This window comes from Callionymus lyra, chromosome 15, assembly GCF_982586985.1.
Source record: "Callionymus lyra chromosome 15, fCalLyr1.hap1.1, whole genome shotgun sequence".
NCBI classification, from domain to species: Eukaryota; Metazoa; Chordata; class Actinopteri; order Syngnathiformes; family Callionymidae; genus Callionymus; species Callionymus lyra.
Window position 1 is genome coordinate 5280027 of NC_141832.1, and position 12500 is coordinate 5292526.

The 12500-nt window shown below is 47.0% G+C and overlaps 1 protein-coding gene across 2 annotated transcripts in view; it reads right to left on the reverse strand.

Moving 5' to 3' along the window:
- Positions 1-12500, reverse strand: part of LOC148064600 (myosin-10-like) — a 20468-nt gene that overhangs the window by 1964 nt on the left and 6004 nt on the right. The window contains exons 3-33 of one of the 2 annotated variants that reach the window (XM_087809591.1): positions 12216-12243; positions 11583-11685; positions 10895-10987; positions 10516-10579; positions 10346-10444; positions 10136-10279; positions 9974-10069; positions 9777-9895; positions 9544-9696; positions 9247-9420; positions 8995-9168; positions 8277-8391; positions 8003-8196; positions 7825-7946; positions 7697-7766; positions 7469-7629; positions 7294-7402; positions 7101-7232; positions 6825-7031; positions 6505-6766; positions 6275-6446; positions 5254-5466; positions 5045-5189; positions 4780-4986; positions 4620-4724; positions 4406-4558; positions 4068-4316; positions 2032-2244; positions 1593-1967; positions 1403-1531; positions 1262-1350 (exon numbers count right to left, since the gene is read on the reverse strand). In XM_087809591.1, coding sequence (XP_087665717.1) covers positions 1262-1350; positions 1403-1531; positions 1593-1967; positions 2032-2244; positions 4068-4316; positions 4406-4558; positions 4620-4724; positions 4780-4986; positions 5045-5189; positions 5254-5466; positions 6275-6446; positions 6505-6766; positions 6825-7031; positions 7101-7232; positions 7294-7402; positions 7469-7629; positions 7697-7766; positions 7825-7946; positions 8003-8196; positions 8277-8391; positions 8995-9168; positions 9247-9420; positions 9544-9696; positions 9777-9895; positions 9974-10069; positions 10136-10279; positions 10346-10444; positions 10516-10579; positions 10895-10987; positions 11583-11685; positions 12216-12243 — 4669 coding nt within the window. Of the gene's footprint in view, positions 1-1261; positions 1351-1402; positions 1532-1592; positions 1968-2031; positions 2245-4067; positions 4317-4405; positions 4559-4619; positions 4725-4779; positions 4987-5044; positions 5190-5253; positions 5467-6274; positions 6447-6504; positions 6767-6824; positions 7032-7100; positions 7233-7293; positions 7403-7468; positions 7630-7696; positions 7767-7824; positions 7947-8002; positions 8197-8276; positions 8392-8994; positions 9169-9240; positions 9421-9543; positions 9697-9776; positions 9896-9973; positions 10070-10135; positions 10280-10345; positions 10445-10515; positions 10580-10894; positions 10988-11582; positions 11686-12215; positions 12244-12500 lie in introns of both variants that reach the window. The other variant, XM_087809592.1, reaches the window with a different exon arrangement.

Here is a 12500-nt window from a genome sequence, read left to right on the forward strand (position 1 = left end):
TTAATAAAGTCTGTTTGAAATAAAATGTTTTTCATATTTACAATTAAAAAAATGCAAATATAATCGTTTGTTCATGTCTGTGCTGCAACTAAACTTCCGACCTCTAGATGGCGGCAGTTAATTTAAAAAGTTTCATCCCATGGATCTGTCGTGATGTAAGTTAGTAAGTCATTTATATTTGTAGATCTTTTCCAGACCAGGGTCACAAAGCGCTTAAACAATCAAAACAATATTCAATAAAGTATATATTTTAAAGGTCAAGATTAAACTGATAACACAGGAGTTCCAGAAAATCAAGGAAAAGCCTGAAGAAATAAAAGTGTCTTCAGATGTTTCTTCAGTCAGTAGATCATCGTAAAGAAATTATTATTATATTTGAAATCACGTTAACGTTGATTTTTTGCCTTTTATTTGGATTGTCATGAATATTTAATTTCAAATAGTCGTACGTTGTTCGTCTAAACACTCGTGTCATCGTCTGATGCGCTAAAAAAAAGAAACATATTTGAAGGAAAACGTGAGAAAAATAAATCAGGAAAGTAATGAAACCAACAAGAACTCATCGTCCGACAGAAGAGATTTTGTAACGACTCAAATCGGAGTAAACAAAATAACAAGAATTATATGAAGGTTATGTTAGAACGATCATTAAAATCCCTCACGAATATAGTGTAACTGTCATAAAAAAAGTACATGAAACCGTACGTAAGGTGTTGAAATATAATGAAATAAATATATGATTTGTTTTTGTTAGCGAGTATCTTAGAACAGATTTGTACAAAAACAAGATTAAAATACTTTTGTGTTGAGAAAGTCTGAGGAAAATAAGAATAAACGACGTGTGTGTTTGATTGACAGGTTGTGTTAATATCAGAGTCGAGTGAAAACCATCATCGAACCTTAATCTTGCCGTGAGTTTGATTTGAACCATAATTATTATTCCATTTAAACTTAACTTCAAATAGTTGTTTAAAACAGTTTTAAAGTTATTTTTAAATGAGATTCTTAAAACATAGTTACGAATAAATAAATATACTTTTATACAAATATTCAATACTAAAGTTGAATGTGTTACAAAACTACTGACTCATTAAAACAAGAGATGAAAATTCAAATGGACTTTGTTTACACAACATTTGAGTGTTTATTGTGTACTTTGATGAATAAATTGAATAAACAAATCATTTTTTAATTGTATTACAATATTCCTGTGGTTTCATGATTGTGTGAAATCGCTGAATGAAAACAAAGAGTCACTGACTTTCCAGACGTGCTGTTGGAGATCTCGTCCTGCAGTTCGTCTCGTTCCTGCTCCGCGTGGCGCCGACCTCTCTCGGACGCCGCCAGGTCCTGCGGATCACCCGTGAGTGAGGAGGACCTTCAGGAGAACCCTGGACCGTACCTCGTGCAGCTGCATGATCTCCGCCTCCAGGCTCTTCAGCTTCTTCTCGCTCTCCTTGGACAGAGCGAAGATGTCGTCCCTGGACGCTCGGGCGTCCTCCAGCTCCCTCTGGTAGTCCTTCATCTGGGCCTGAGGACGGTAAGGAGTTCACGGAGACGTTCTGCGACCGGACCCGGACCTGGACTCTCACCTGGAGTTTGCGGAGCTGCTTGACGGCCTCGTCTCGAGCCTTGGCCGCCGCCCCCGTCTGCGCCTCGGCCTCCTTCAGGTCCACCTCCAGCTTCTTCTTGGCGGCGACGGCGAGCGCTCTCTGCTTCCTCTCGTCCTCCAGCTCCGCCTCCATCTCGCGCACCTGCTTGACCAGCGCTCGCTTCTTCTCGTCGTTCTGGTCGTCGCGGCCCTGCAGGTCTCTCTCGTACTGAGCCTTCATGGCCTGCATGTTGACCTCCAGACGCAGCTTGGCGTCCTCCGTGGCCTGCAGCTCGTCCTCCAGCTCCTCCACCTGCGTCTTCATCTCCTCCAGCTGCTGCTCCATGGACCTCTTGGACTTCTCCAGCTCGTGGACCTGCGGCGTCCGGGGGACACGGTTAAACCTCGTGAGACGCGACCGAGCTCCTTCCAAGACTCACGTTCTTGCCCACGTCGTCCTTGGAGCTCATCAGATCTTCCATCTCCGCTCGCAGCTGCTTGTTGACTCTCTCCAGCTCGTCCTTGGCCTCCAGGGCCTCATCCAGAGCCCGAGTCATGGACAGAGATTTGGTCTCCTTCTCCCGGGCCTCGGCCTCGGCTCGGTCTCGCTCGTCGGCGTAACGAGCCGAGATGCTCTTCTCCTCCGCCAGCATCTGTGGGGTAAGAACGAGTGTCATCGGCGTATTGAAGGATTTTGACATTTTAATGTTGAAAATCTAAAGAATTACTAGATTTGGTTTTTGAAAAATCTAACATTTTACACAGAGTTTGATTTTCTAAATCCAATTATTATACAATTCATTTTCGAAACTCAATATTTTGAAATTTGTAGCCTTTTAAATTCAATCTAAAAATGTTGCTATTGTCGTATCATCCGGGTTTTGTTCCAGCAACGAAACATTTTTCTTCCTTCTCTGTATCTGCAGCTACGACAGTTTTTACTTCAGATCCAACATTCAAACGAAGACTCGTCTAAACTCACACTTGTCGCCTTGAAGACACTGAAACAAAATGCTACTAATTATGTTTGAAGTGACAACAGAGAGGTTTGTTTAAAGAAATATTGAATCTAGTTCTGGTGAACATCAGCTGCTGCGCATGAATAACTGTGGGAAAGAAAATGAACTTAATAGTTAGATTCATAAAAGAATCTCTTGCTCACGGACAGAAAAAAGACGAGCGACTAAAAACAACTATAATCCCCTCAAAATCCCTCAAAATCATAAATAAATAAATACATATTTTCAACAATCATTCATCAGAATCTGCCGAGACTAAATGACGGGAATAATAAGAGGATCAATAGAAGTGTCTGTTGAAAATTAAAATGTTAAAAATGAATGATGAGTCTTGAACTGAAGTATTTTTTTTATCAAATTTACTGAACCTCGTATAATTTTGTTCTCTTGCATCTCTGCTCGTGTGGAAGAGGAACGTGGGATGAGAGATATTTTGAAGGAGTGAATTTCTACCCTTGACCTTTTTATTAAACTTTGGATTAAGATCATCGACGGCTTGTGAAACTGCGACGAAGATAAAACAGCGAACCAACAGCTCTTCGCTTCAGAGAAGAGAACTCGACATGTAAACTCTGTCTTTTTCTCACTTGTACAAGTAAAGCTTTAAACCAGATCTGTTTTTTTTCCTTTTTTTCTTTAAGTTAAAACGTCAATCTTTTTTAGGAGCCGTTCCATATGAAAATGTTAAATACATGTAGTGGATTTTAAAATAACACTTTTATGGAATATGTTACAAGGACAGACTTATTTAAGGTACAACAACATTTATAAATACTTATGGTTCAATGTAAAGTGAGTTCTTCGTGTTTTCTTTATGGTTTTGTTTGTCAGATGGAAATATAACAAACACCACCAGATGTAATTAATTTGGTCATTTATATAAACATTCACTCTAAAATAAATACTTTGTTCGTGTCCTTGAGATGGTTTTTCAAGATATACATTTTTTTAGAGACAGTCTTATTCTTTTTTTAATCATTTAAATCAATACTTTCTATATTGAAACATTAAGTATGTTTTCTTTAGATTTTATAAAATTTAATATTTTCAAAATTATTTATTTGATTTGATTAATACACAGAGTTTCTAATTCCATTAATAAAAGAAACAAAATCTAATTTTAATGTTTTTCATTCCTAACTCGGTGCTCTGTTAGTAATGTCTGGTGATTCTATTGTATCAACGTTTATATATTGAATTTAAAAGACCATGAATTAAAAATGATTGAATTTACAACATTTATTTTTGAATGATTAAAATAATAAAATCAAATTCTATGTGTAAAAATATTCAATTCTTTTTTAATCAATGATTAAATGAAATAAACAACATTTCTATAAACACTGATAAACTTTCAAACGTTCGACCTTAGACTCGATAATCGAGACAAATATCTCAAACTGTAATTCATGCTGCTACAGCACGGGGGCGCCACCGTGAGGAGCGTCAAGGTTCACCTGGTCAAACTTCTTCTGCTTCTTCTCCAGGCTGGACACGGTCTGTCTCTGGTGGTCCAGGTCCACGCTCAGGTCGTCCAGCTCCTGCTGCAGACGCGTCTTTGTCTTCTCCAGCTTCTCGAAGGCCGCGCTCTTCTCCTCCAGACGCTGGCCCGACAGCTCCAGCTCCTTCTGCAGCTTCTTCTTGGCCTCCTCCAGACCCTCCACCGTCCCCGAGTCCTCCTCCAGCTTCTTCTTGCTCTCGGACAGCTTAGACATTCACGGTCACGGTTAGAATTTCTCAGGTGAAGAAGGTGAAGAGAACTTTATTGAGGACCAACAGCTCCTCCAAGACTCACCTGGGCCTGCAGGGTCAGCAGCTGCTTCTCCAGGTTCTTCCTCGCCTCCTCGTCCTCCTCCTGTTGCTCCTGCAGGACGTTCTTCTCCTCCTCCAGCTGGCGGATCCTGGTGCTCAGGTTCAGCTTCTGCCGAGTCTCTTCCTGCAGCAGCTCCTGAGAGGAGGACACACGCTTGTCAGTCAGCTCATGGACCTCCACCACCCGAGAGACCCACCTGAGAGTCCTGCAGCTGACTCTCCAGTCCGGACACATCCTTGGTCATCTTGATGTTCTTCCTCTCGGTGTCCTCCAGCTGCGCAGACACTCCTTCCAGCTCCGTCTGCAGAGAATGGGCATGTCGGATTCGAGAAGACCAGGACCTCCAGACTCCTCACCTGTAGCTTGTGCACACGCTCGGCCAGCTCCGCCTTGCTGCGCTCCCCCTCGCTGACCCGGGCCGTGGACTCCTGCAGCTGCCCCTCCAGCTTCTTCCTCTTGTGCTCCGAGTCGCTCCGGGACTGCTGCAGACTCTTGACCTCCACGGCCAGCTCCTTGTTGACGGTGTCTTGACTCTGCTTGGTCTTCTCCAGGTTGGCCTTGAACTGTAGGAGGTCACACATGAGCCCCGGAAGACTGAGAGGGTCCGGTGATGGTGCGCACCCTCTTAGCCTGCTCCAGCTGCTCCGACAGATCCTCCAGGGCGGCGCCGTGTCTCTGACGCATCTCCTGGATGAGGGCCTCGTGGTTCTTGGTCTCCTCCTCGATGGTCTTCTTCAGCTCCGTCACCTCCTGCTCCCGCTTGGACCTACAGCGACAGGAAGGTCCTCAGAGTCTCCCTGATCATTTGGGGGGAGAGAGGGAGGTAGTACCGTAGCTCCTGCTGAGCCGCCGTGGTGTCCAGTGTGTCCTCCAGCTCCGTCTTCAGAGCCTCCAGCTCTTCACTCAGGTCCCTCTTCAGCTTCTCCGCCTTGTTCCGCGCCTGCTTCTCCGACTCCAGGTCCTCCTGCAGCTCGGCCAGCTGGGCCTGGAGCTCCCTCACCTGCTTCATGGCGTTGTTCTTGTGGGTCACCTCCTCCTCGCCCCTGGACCGGCAACAGTCCCGAGAGGTCAAAAAACTTTTTTTGTTTTTCTTTTGTCAGTTTAAGGATTTGAAAAAATGGCCAATGTATAAAAGGACAAAATGGGTTTTTTTTTGTCCAAAGTTCCAACATTGATGTATTTAAACACAATTTAAAAATGTATTATTTATCGAAAGAAACATTTTCTTCTGTCAATACAAATGACAACAAAGAGTTCCTAAAAATGACATTTTTTCCTCGTGCTCATGTAAAAACATATTAAAAAAACAGTCACTTTAGGATTCTTTAATCAAAATAAATATTTTTTAAACTGTTTTCCTTATTTGAAGTCATCTTAGCCAATCCTTATAAGTTGATCAAAATAATAAAAATAATATTTTGAAGTCTTTCGTTTATTGAAGGAAAAATTGTTATGAAAATACCGTTTTTTATTGAAGTAACTTTTTCAAAATGAGAGAAACTTCATAACAATTCAATGATGTTCAACTGTTACATTGTTTATAAGTTTATAATTATAAGTTAATAATAGTTAAATAAATAAAATGTGTATTAAATGAATGCTTCACTTGTTAGCTTAGCTAGTGGCTAGCATTGCTAGCTGCAGTGTTTTTTTTTTTATACATTTATAACGAAATAAGAAAAGGTAATTTCTAATGTGAAATTGAGGAACATTTTTTTATGGAGCTTCCTTAAAAAAGTTTCAGGCGGACGGCATGTTGTTACGGGGTGGTGTGTAAAGATCTTCAAAGATGGCAGCAGTTTGTACACTGGGTCACCTTCACGTCCGGAGCATCAGACGCTGTGGACTCACCTGGCCTGCATCGCCTGCTGCTCTTCCTCCTTCTTGCTCAGCTGAGACTTCACCTCCTCGATCTGCGCCTGCAGCTCCGTGATCTGGTCCTGACAGTCAGAGGTTTCTCCGTCCAGCTTCCTCTTGGCCTTCTCCAGCTCCTGCCGAGTCTTCTCCTCCTTTTTCAGCCGCTCTGCAGGAGACGGATGGAGCAGTGAGCTCTGCGGAGTAGATCTAGAGCAGCTTCTCACCTTCCAGGTCGACCATCATCATCTCCTGCTTGTTCCTCAGCTTGTTGAGGTTCTTGGCCTTCTCCTCCTCCTCAGCCAACAACGACGTCACCTCGTTGATCCGATCCTCCATGAGCTTCTTCTCCTTCGTGAACTTGGAGTTCTGATCCTCCAGCAGCAGGATGTTCTCCTCGTACTTCTTCATCTTGGACTCAGCCGTGACCTTCTCCAGCTGGAGCTTCTGCCGACCTGCCTCCTCCTCGTCCAGCTGCTCCTCCAGGTCCTGAAGCAGTCGATCCGCAGTCAGAGACTTAATCAAGACCTCACCTGCAGCTCCTCACCTGGATGTGCGTCTGCATCTTTTTCTTCTCGCCCTGCATGCTCTGGTTGCGTTCCTCTTCCTCCTCCAGCCGGGACTCCAGGTCGTGGAGAATCTCCTCTAGCTCTTGTTTCTTGGAAGCCAGTCGAGCTCTCATCTCCTCTGCCTCTGCAAAGAGCTCCGTCTCTGCCTGCAGCTGCTCTGCAAGGACGGTCTTCTCCTCTGTCAGCTGCAGTGGAACGTCAAGGAGGTCAGAGAAGAGTATGTGAAGCTCCTGCAGCTCCAGTTTTCCACTGACCTGTTGCTGTTTTCTCTCCATCTCTAGCATCTCGCCTTCCACCTTCATCTGCTTCTCCTTCACCTTCAGCAGCTCCTCATCTTTGGCGTGCATCTCCTCCTCCTGACGTGTCACCTGCAGAAGCGGCTTCACCTGGACAGAAGAAGAACCACCAGGAGTCTCATAGATTGTTGGGAGCCTCAGCAGGTCTCACCTTTGTAAAGAGTCTCCACCACTGCCAGTGTCGCAGTTTCAGGTAAGCAAAGCAGTTCCTCTGCAGAACCTTCAGAGCACTGAGCTGCTGCTGCTTCTTAGCAAATGATCTGGTGAACAGAAGTCCACAATCAGTTCCAGCTTGAAGACCAAAGTTCTGGAAAAACACCACTCACTTGCGAGCCAGATACCCCCGACACACAGCCTGAAAGTAGATGATGATGTCGGTGATCTTTAGGTCGCGCTCCTCCTCCAGGTGAGCTAGGACTCCAGCCCGGAAGAAGATCTTGCTCTGCCCGATGCGGAACAAGTTCCCATCAAGCTCCAGAGCCCTGATCTTCATAGGGGAGTAGAGGAATCAGTGAAGCAGATGGACCTCGGTGGGAATTTGGTCAACACGTTACCATTCTCTCGCAGGCCTGTTTCCCATCCATGAAGCCCTTGGGAATGGCGTTGGGAGTCAGGATCTCGTACCTACAGACCAATTGGATCAGAAGTCAACATGGACCTCTACATGACGTTCTGGACTCACCTCTGTCTGAACTCCTGGAAGATGATGCGGTTGGGGAATCCCTGTCTGCAGATCCGGATCCCCTCTAGGACGCCGTTGCAGCGCAGCTGGTCCAGAACCAGGTGAGGGTCCAGTTTCCCCGCCTTTAAAGTCAGGCGCTTGTAAGGTTGCATGGCAGCCGACGGACTTGTACACTCACCCTCTTCTCGTGGTTTGGGATGATGCAGCGGACGAAGTTGGGGTTGGTGTTCCTCAGCGTGGCCATCAGCTTGGAAAGTTGTTCCTTGTACAGCTGACCCACCGTGCGGAACATCCCCTTCTTTGTTTTGTATGCCGCCCCAAAAGCCGTCTCATTCATGCCGGCCACCTGGTCGAGACCCACGATCCTGTCCACTGGAGGAGGAAGGAAGGTCAGGGTGAGGTCCAGGACAGACGGGAAATTAAGAAGATCATCTTCATTGGTCATCACTCACCATCCTTCCAGAGCTCTGCCACAAACTTGTCAGTGGACTGATGTAGCAGTGTGGCCACGTTGTCGTTCAGAGGATCCATGTTCTTCATCAGCCACTCGTCCGACTTGTAGTCCACCTGAGGAGAAGCATGGTCCTCAGATACATAGAGAGCTATTGCCACTAACGTGTGAGGTCACTCCTCAGAACTTTGAGGTAAGCTGCCCACCGGACATGAACTTCCCTGTTGTCTGTGCTGACCGCTGACTCCACAGCTACCTCTTCAGAATGGGGACTTGTCAATTGCTTGTTTGAAATCTTTACCTGACTTTCTACTGACTTGGACTTTCTACAACCCCCTGGACTTGTTCCCAATGTCATGATGTGTCTCAGAACGACTCGGTCACTCTCACTATTATGATTTGTTCATGTCTCTTTAAAGACCAGAGTCAACAGACTTGACTGAGTCCTGTTTCCGCGCCAAAGTTCTACTTGTCTGTGGAACTCGGAGGTCTCCAAGTCTTTTGGGTCTCTCAGCTCTTCTGTCTGTCTGGAATGTTCCATGGCTTCTCCAATAGACTCCAACAGCTTGTTATATAATTACACACTAAAGCGAACCAGATGTGTGTATCGACTCCCCCTTCTCCCCCTTACTTCCCCCTCTGGTAACTACAACCGCAACATTGTGTTCTGATGTCAATGAAGACAAGAGAGTCGGGCTAAGAAGCTGCGACATACGAACCTTCCCAGCATAGTGGATGATGCAAAAGTCTGCTCTGTCCTTCAGCTGACGCGGCTTCTGTAACTTGCTGTGGGTGCCCTGCTCCTGCAGCACCTTGTCTACAAAGGTCTTGTCGGTGGCCTTGGGGAACCAGCACTCCTCGTCCAGGAGAGCCAGGATCCCAGGAGGGTTGTTCTGCGGAGAGAGACATCACATTAAGTTTCTTGTGAACATGTCCAAACCCCCCGTCCCCCCACACCCTCACAGACTGACCGGCCTCTCGATAAGATCGATGCAGGGCTGCAGGTCCAGACCGAAGTCGATGAAGCTCCACTCGATGCCCTCGCGCTGGTACTCCTCCTGCTCCAGCACGAACATGGTGTGGTTGAAGAGCTGCTGCAACTTCTCATTGGTGTAGTTGATGCAGAGCTGCTCGAAGGAGTTCAGCTGGAACACGAGCAGGACACACTTTTGACCTCACAACTAACTTTGACCCAGTTGGACATTAAAGGCAGAATTTAGTGAGAGTTTAGTGAGAGCCGTCCAGTTGAGGTCTTCTTCTCTACGTACCTCAAAGATCTCAAAGCCAGCGATGTCCAGGATTCCGATGAAAGAGGCGCCCTGCCGCTTGGTTCTGTCCAGAGCTTTGTTGATCCGGTGGACCAGCCAGCGAAACAGACGCTCGTACGTCGCCTTTGCCAGAGCTTCAACAGCAAAGTCCGCCTTCGGACCAAAGACACGATAACCTCAGAACCAACTCCACTGAAGTTGGTGTCGCGTCAATAGAGGGTTCAGGAACCCACCTGCTCTTTGGTTTGAGCCTTCTGCACGTAATCTCGTCCCACCTTGATCCTCGGAGTCAGAATTGCTCGAGTGAACTCTGTAACGCTCATGCCCAGTAGGTGGCAGAGTTTCTGCGCCGCTGAGTCGCCCAGTCGACAAGGGTTTTTACATGTTAGTTCTTCTGCCCTCTGGCCCTCAGAGGCTCTTCAAGACTCACCTGTGTTCTCGGGCATGGAGGCCTGGTCTGTGTTCCTCTCTTTTTTGAAGACAACATTACCGAACTGCAGGACAGCTGAGACGACCTTCAACATACCTGCCGAGACACAAACACTTAGTTGGGGTGGAGGCAAGATGGGGCAGGTGAGGAGGTGAGACTCACAGACGATCTCCTCATGGGAGAAGCTCATGATGTGCATGGCGTCCAGTGTCTCCTGGAAGTTCTCCTTGTCTTGCTGCCCGGGAATGGGAATGTTGCCGTTGGACAGGAAGCGGTAGGAGGTGAAGCCTTCGAGGAGAAGGTCGGCTGTGGGAGGAGGATGAAGTCAGACTGCGAGTCAAGATGAAATCCACCGGTGACGCCCTCACTCACTGCGCAGATGCTCTCCTGCTCCCGCCAGCAGCCGGTAGAAGATGTGGAAGGTCCTCTCGTCTTTGGCCTGTCGAACGGCCCGAGACTTCTCCAGCAGGTCTGAGGAACCAGTCAAGGAGTGGAGACCTACATAATACAAGTCCTGCTCAGACTATCTGCTGAAAGGATACAAGTCTCAATGTTGGCCCCGACGATGTATCCTGCAACATCGAAGTTGATCCTGATGAATTTCCCCTGCAGAGACATGGAAACTCAACACACTCTCCTACAACATTCAGACACACAACTTCATGCGAGTCCTGTGAGTCACCAGAAAACTTGAGTCAGTGACTCACTTCTGCTCTTCTCAATAAATGACTCTGACTGTCATTCTTCACTCTGTGTGACTCTTATTCATTTCCTGATGTGTTTTGAGAGTCTCAGAGTCAGAATCCATTTAGAAAATTTGAACCAACAACATATTGGAATGAGCAAGAGGGCGCCCTCTGGTGGACACTGGCATCACTACAAATAGATTTCATCGATTTTTGTTTTTGTCTAAAGACTCACAAAACGCGACGAGTTGTCATTCTTGACCGTCTTGGCGTTCCCGAACGACTCCAGGATGGGGTTTGCTTGCAAGAGTTGACGTTCCAACTCTCCCTGCCGACACACACACACAGGTCAGAAGAAACAAAAAGCATTTCAAATTAACTTTTTCCGGATTCAAATGTTTCTCCATCTGGATCAGAACCACTTCAGACACACGAGTCTGTGCTGGCCTGAGACTTTCCTCCGTCATCAGTCTGAGATGTGATCAGGGCTTCCTGGCGGCTCCTGGACTCCACGGTCCAACACAAAGAGAGCTCCGGGCTTGAGGGAAGGTTTTGGCTCGTCTCGAGGGAACCAGAACAGAGGGAATCTAACGTGGGTTGCCATTCACAACAGAGATCTCATTTTTCACAACTTTGTCACAGAGAAAAGTTCTGGCAGCGTCGGCTTCCAAAGTTCTGTTTCTGATTTTCCAAGACTCACAGAAGGAGAGAGAAGAATCTTCCTAATGTTCCCTCGTTTGTCTTCTTTCTTCCACATTTATTTGAGGGAACACGAGTCCGACCCTCACACTGTGCTCCAGACATTTTCATGTGGATCGAGATCAGGAGTTTTTCCGAGCAATTCAGAACTCTCGAGGGGCTCAGGAGGTCGTGTCAGGAGTTGGTGAATCTTAGGGAACATGAGCAAAGTAAGGTGGTCTCACCGGAATGTTGTGGTCTTTACGTCCCTTGTGCGAGGAGGCCACGTGGGCCAAATACTGGATCACCTTCTTGGTGTTCTCCGTCTTCCCGGCTCCAGACTCTCCCCTGCAGACACGAGAGGGGTCAGAGGTCATGTGTTGAAGTCTATGTCATTTACTTTACGGGACCAAACCGGAGCTAAAACTCGTTACAGCTCAGAGCCATCAGGACGAAGCCCGATTACATTCCTGGAGAACCTCGTAGAGTCCAGACTTTCCACTTCTGGTGGCGTCTAATGATAGCTGTGTTCGGGCAGAACCGTGATTGGGTCCCGGAGGCCCCACAACCGACGCCAGGACCGGGTCCAGCTGCACATGAAGCTGCATGCCAGTGGTTTTAGTCGAGCAGCTATTAGCGACAAGTCCCAGTTACGAGGCAAGTCCAAGACCCGGACAGAGACTCTCCTTGCGCCGCACATTCCTTCTGAGGGTTTTTGGGGTGTTTTGTACTGAAACTTCAGAGGACCACACTCACAACAACACACTGTAGTGAGTAGAGGTTCTGCAGGGAAGTCAGAACCCTCGACTGCTACACATGGACACTCGGGTTCTGAGGTGTTGTGGGGGGTAGTGATGGGGGTAGAGAAAGACACTCACGTGCACAGGATGGACTGGTCTTCACGGTCTGCAGAGAGAAAACAGAGTTCCGTCAGTAACTTTCACACCTTCGGCGTACGTTTGAAGACACACAAGTCACGAGTCAGGGTCACGGGTCACGAGTCGGGGTCACGGGTCACTTCCTGGAAAAGGCCTGATGTTCAGAGGCCTGAGAAGACCAGAAAGGGGGCTCTGACCACAGGGCTTAAGACCCCCTGCCGGCTGACATACCTAAGCGCTAGCTCGATAGCATCACTATGCTAATGGCTACATTCAAAGAATGTT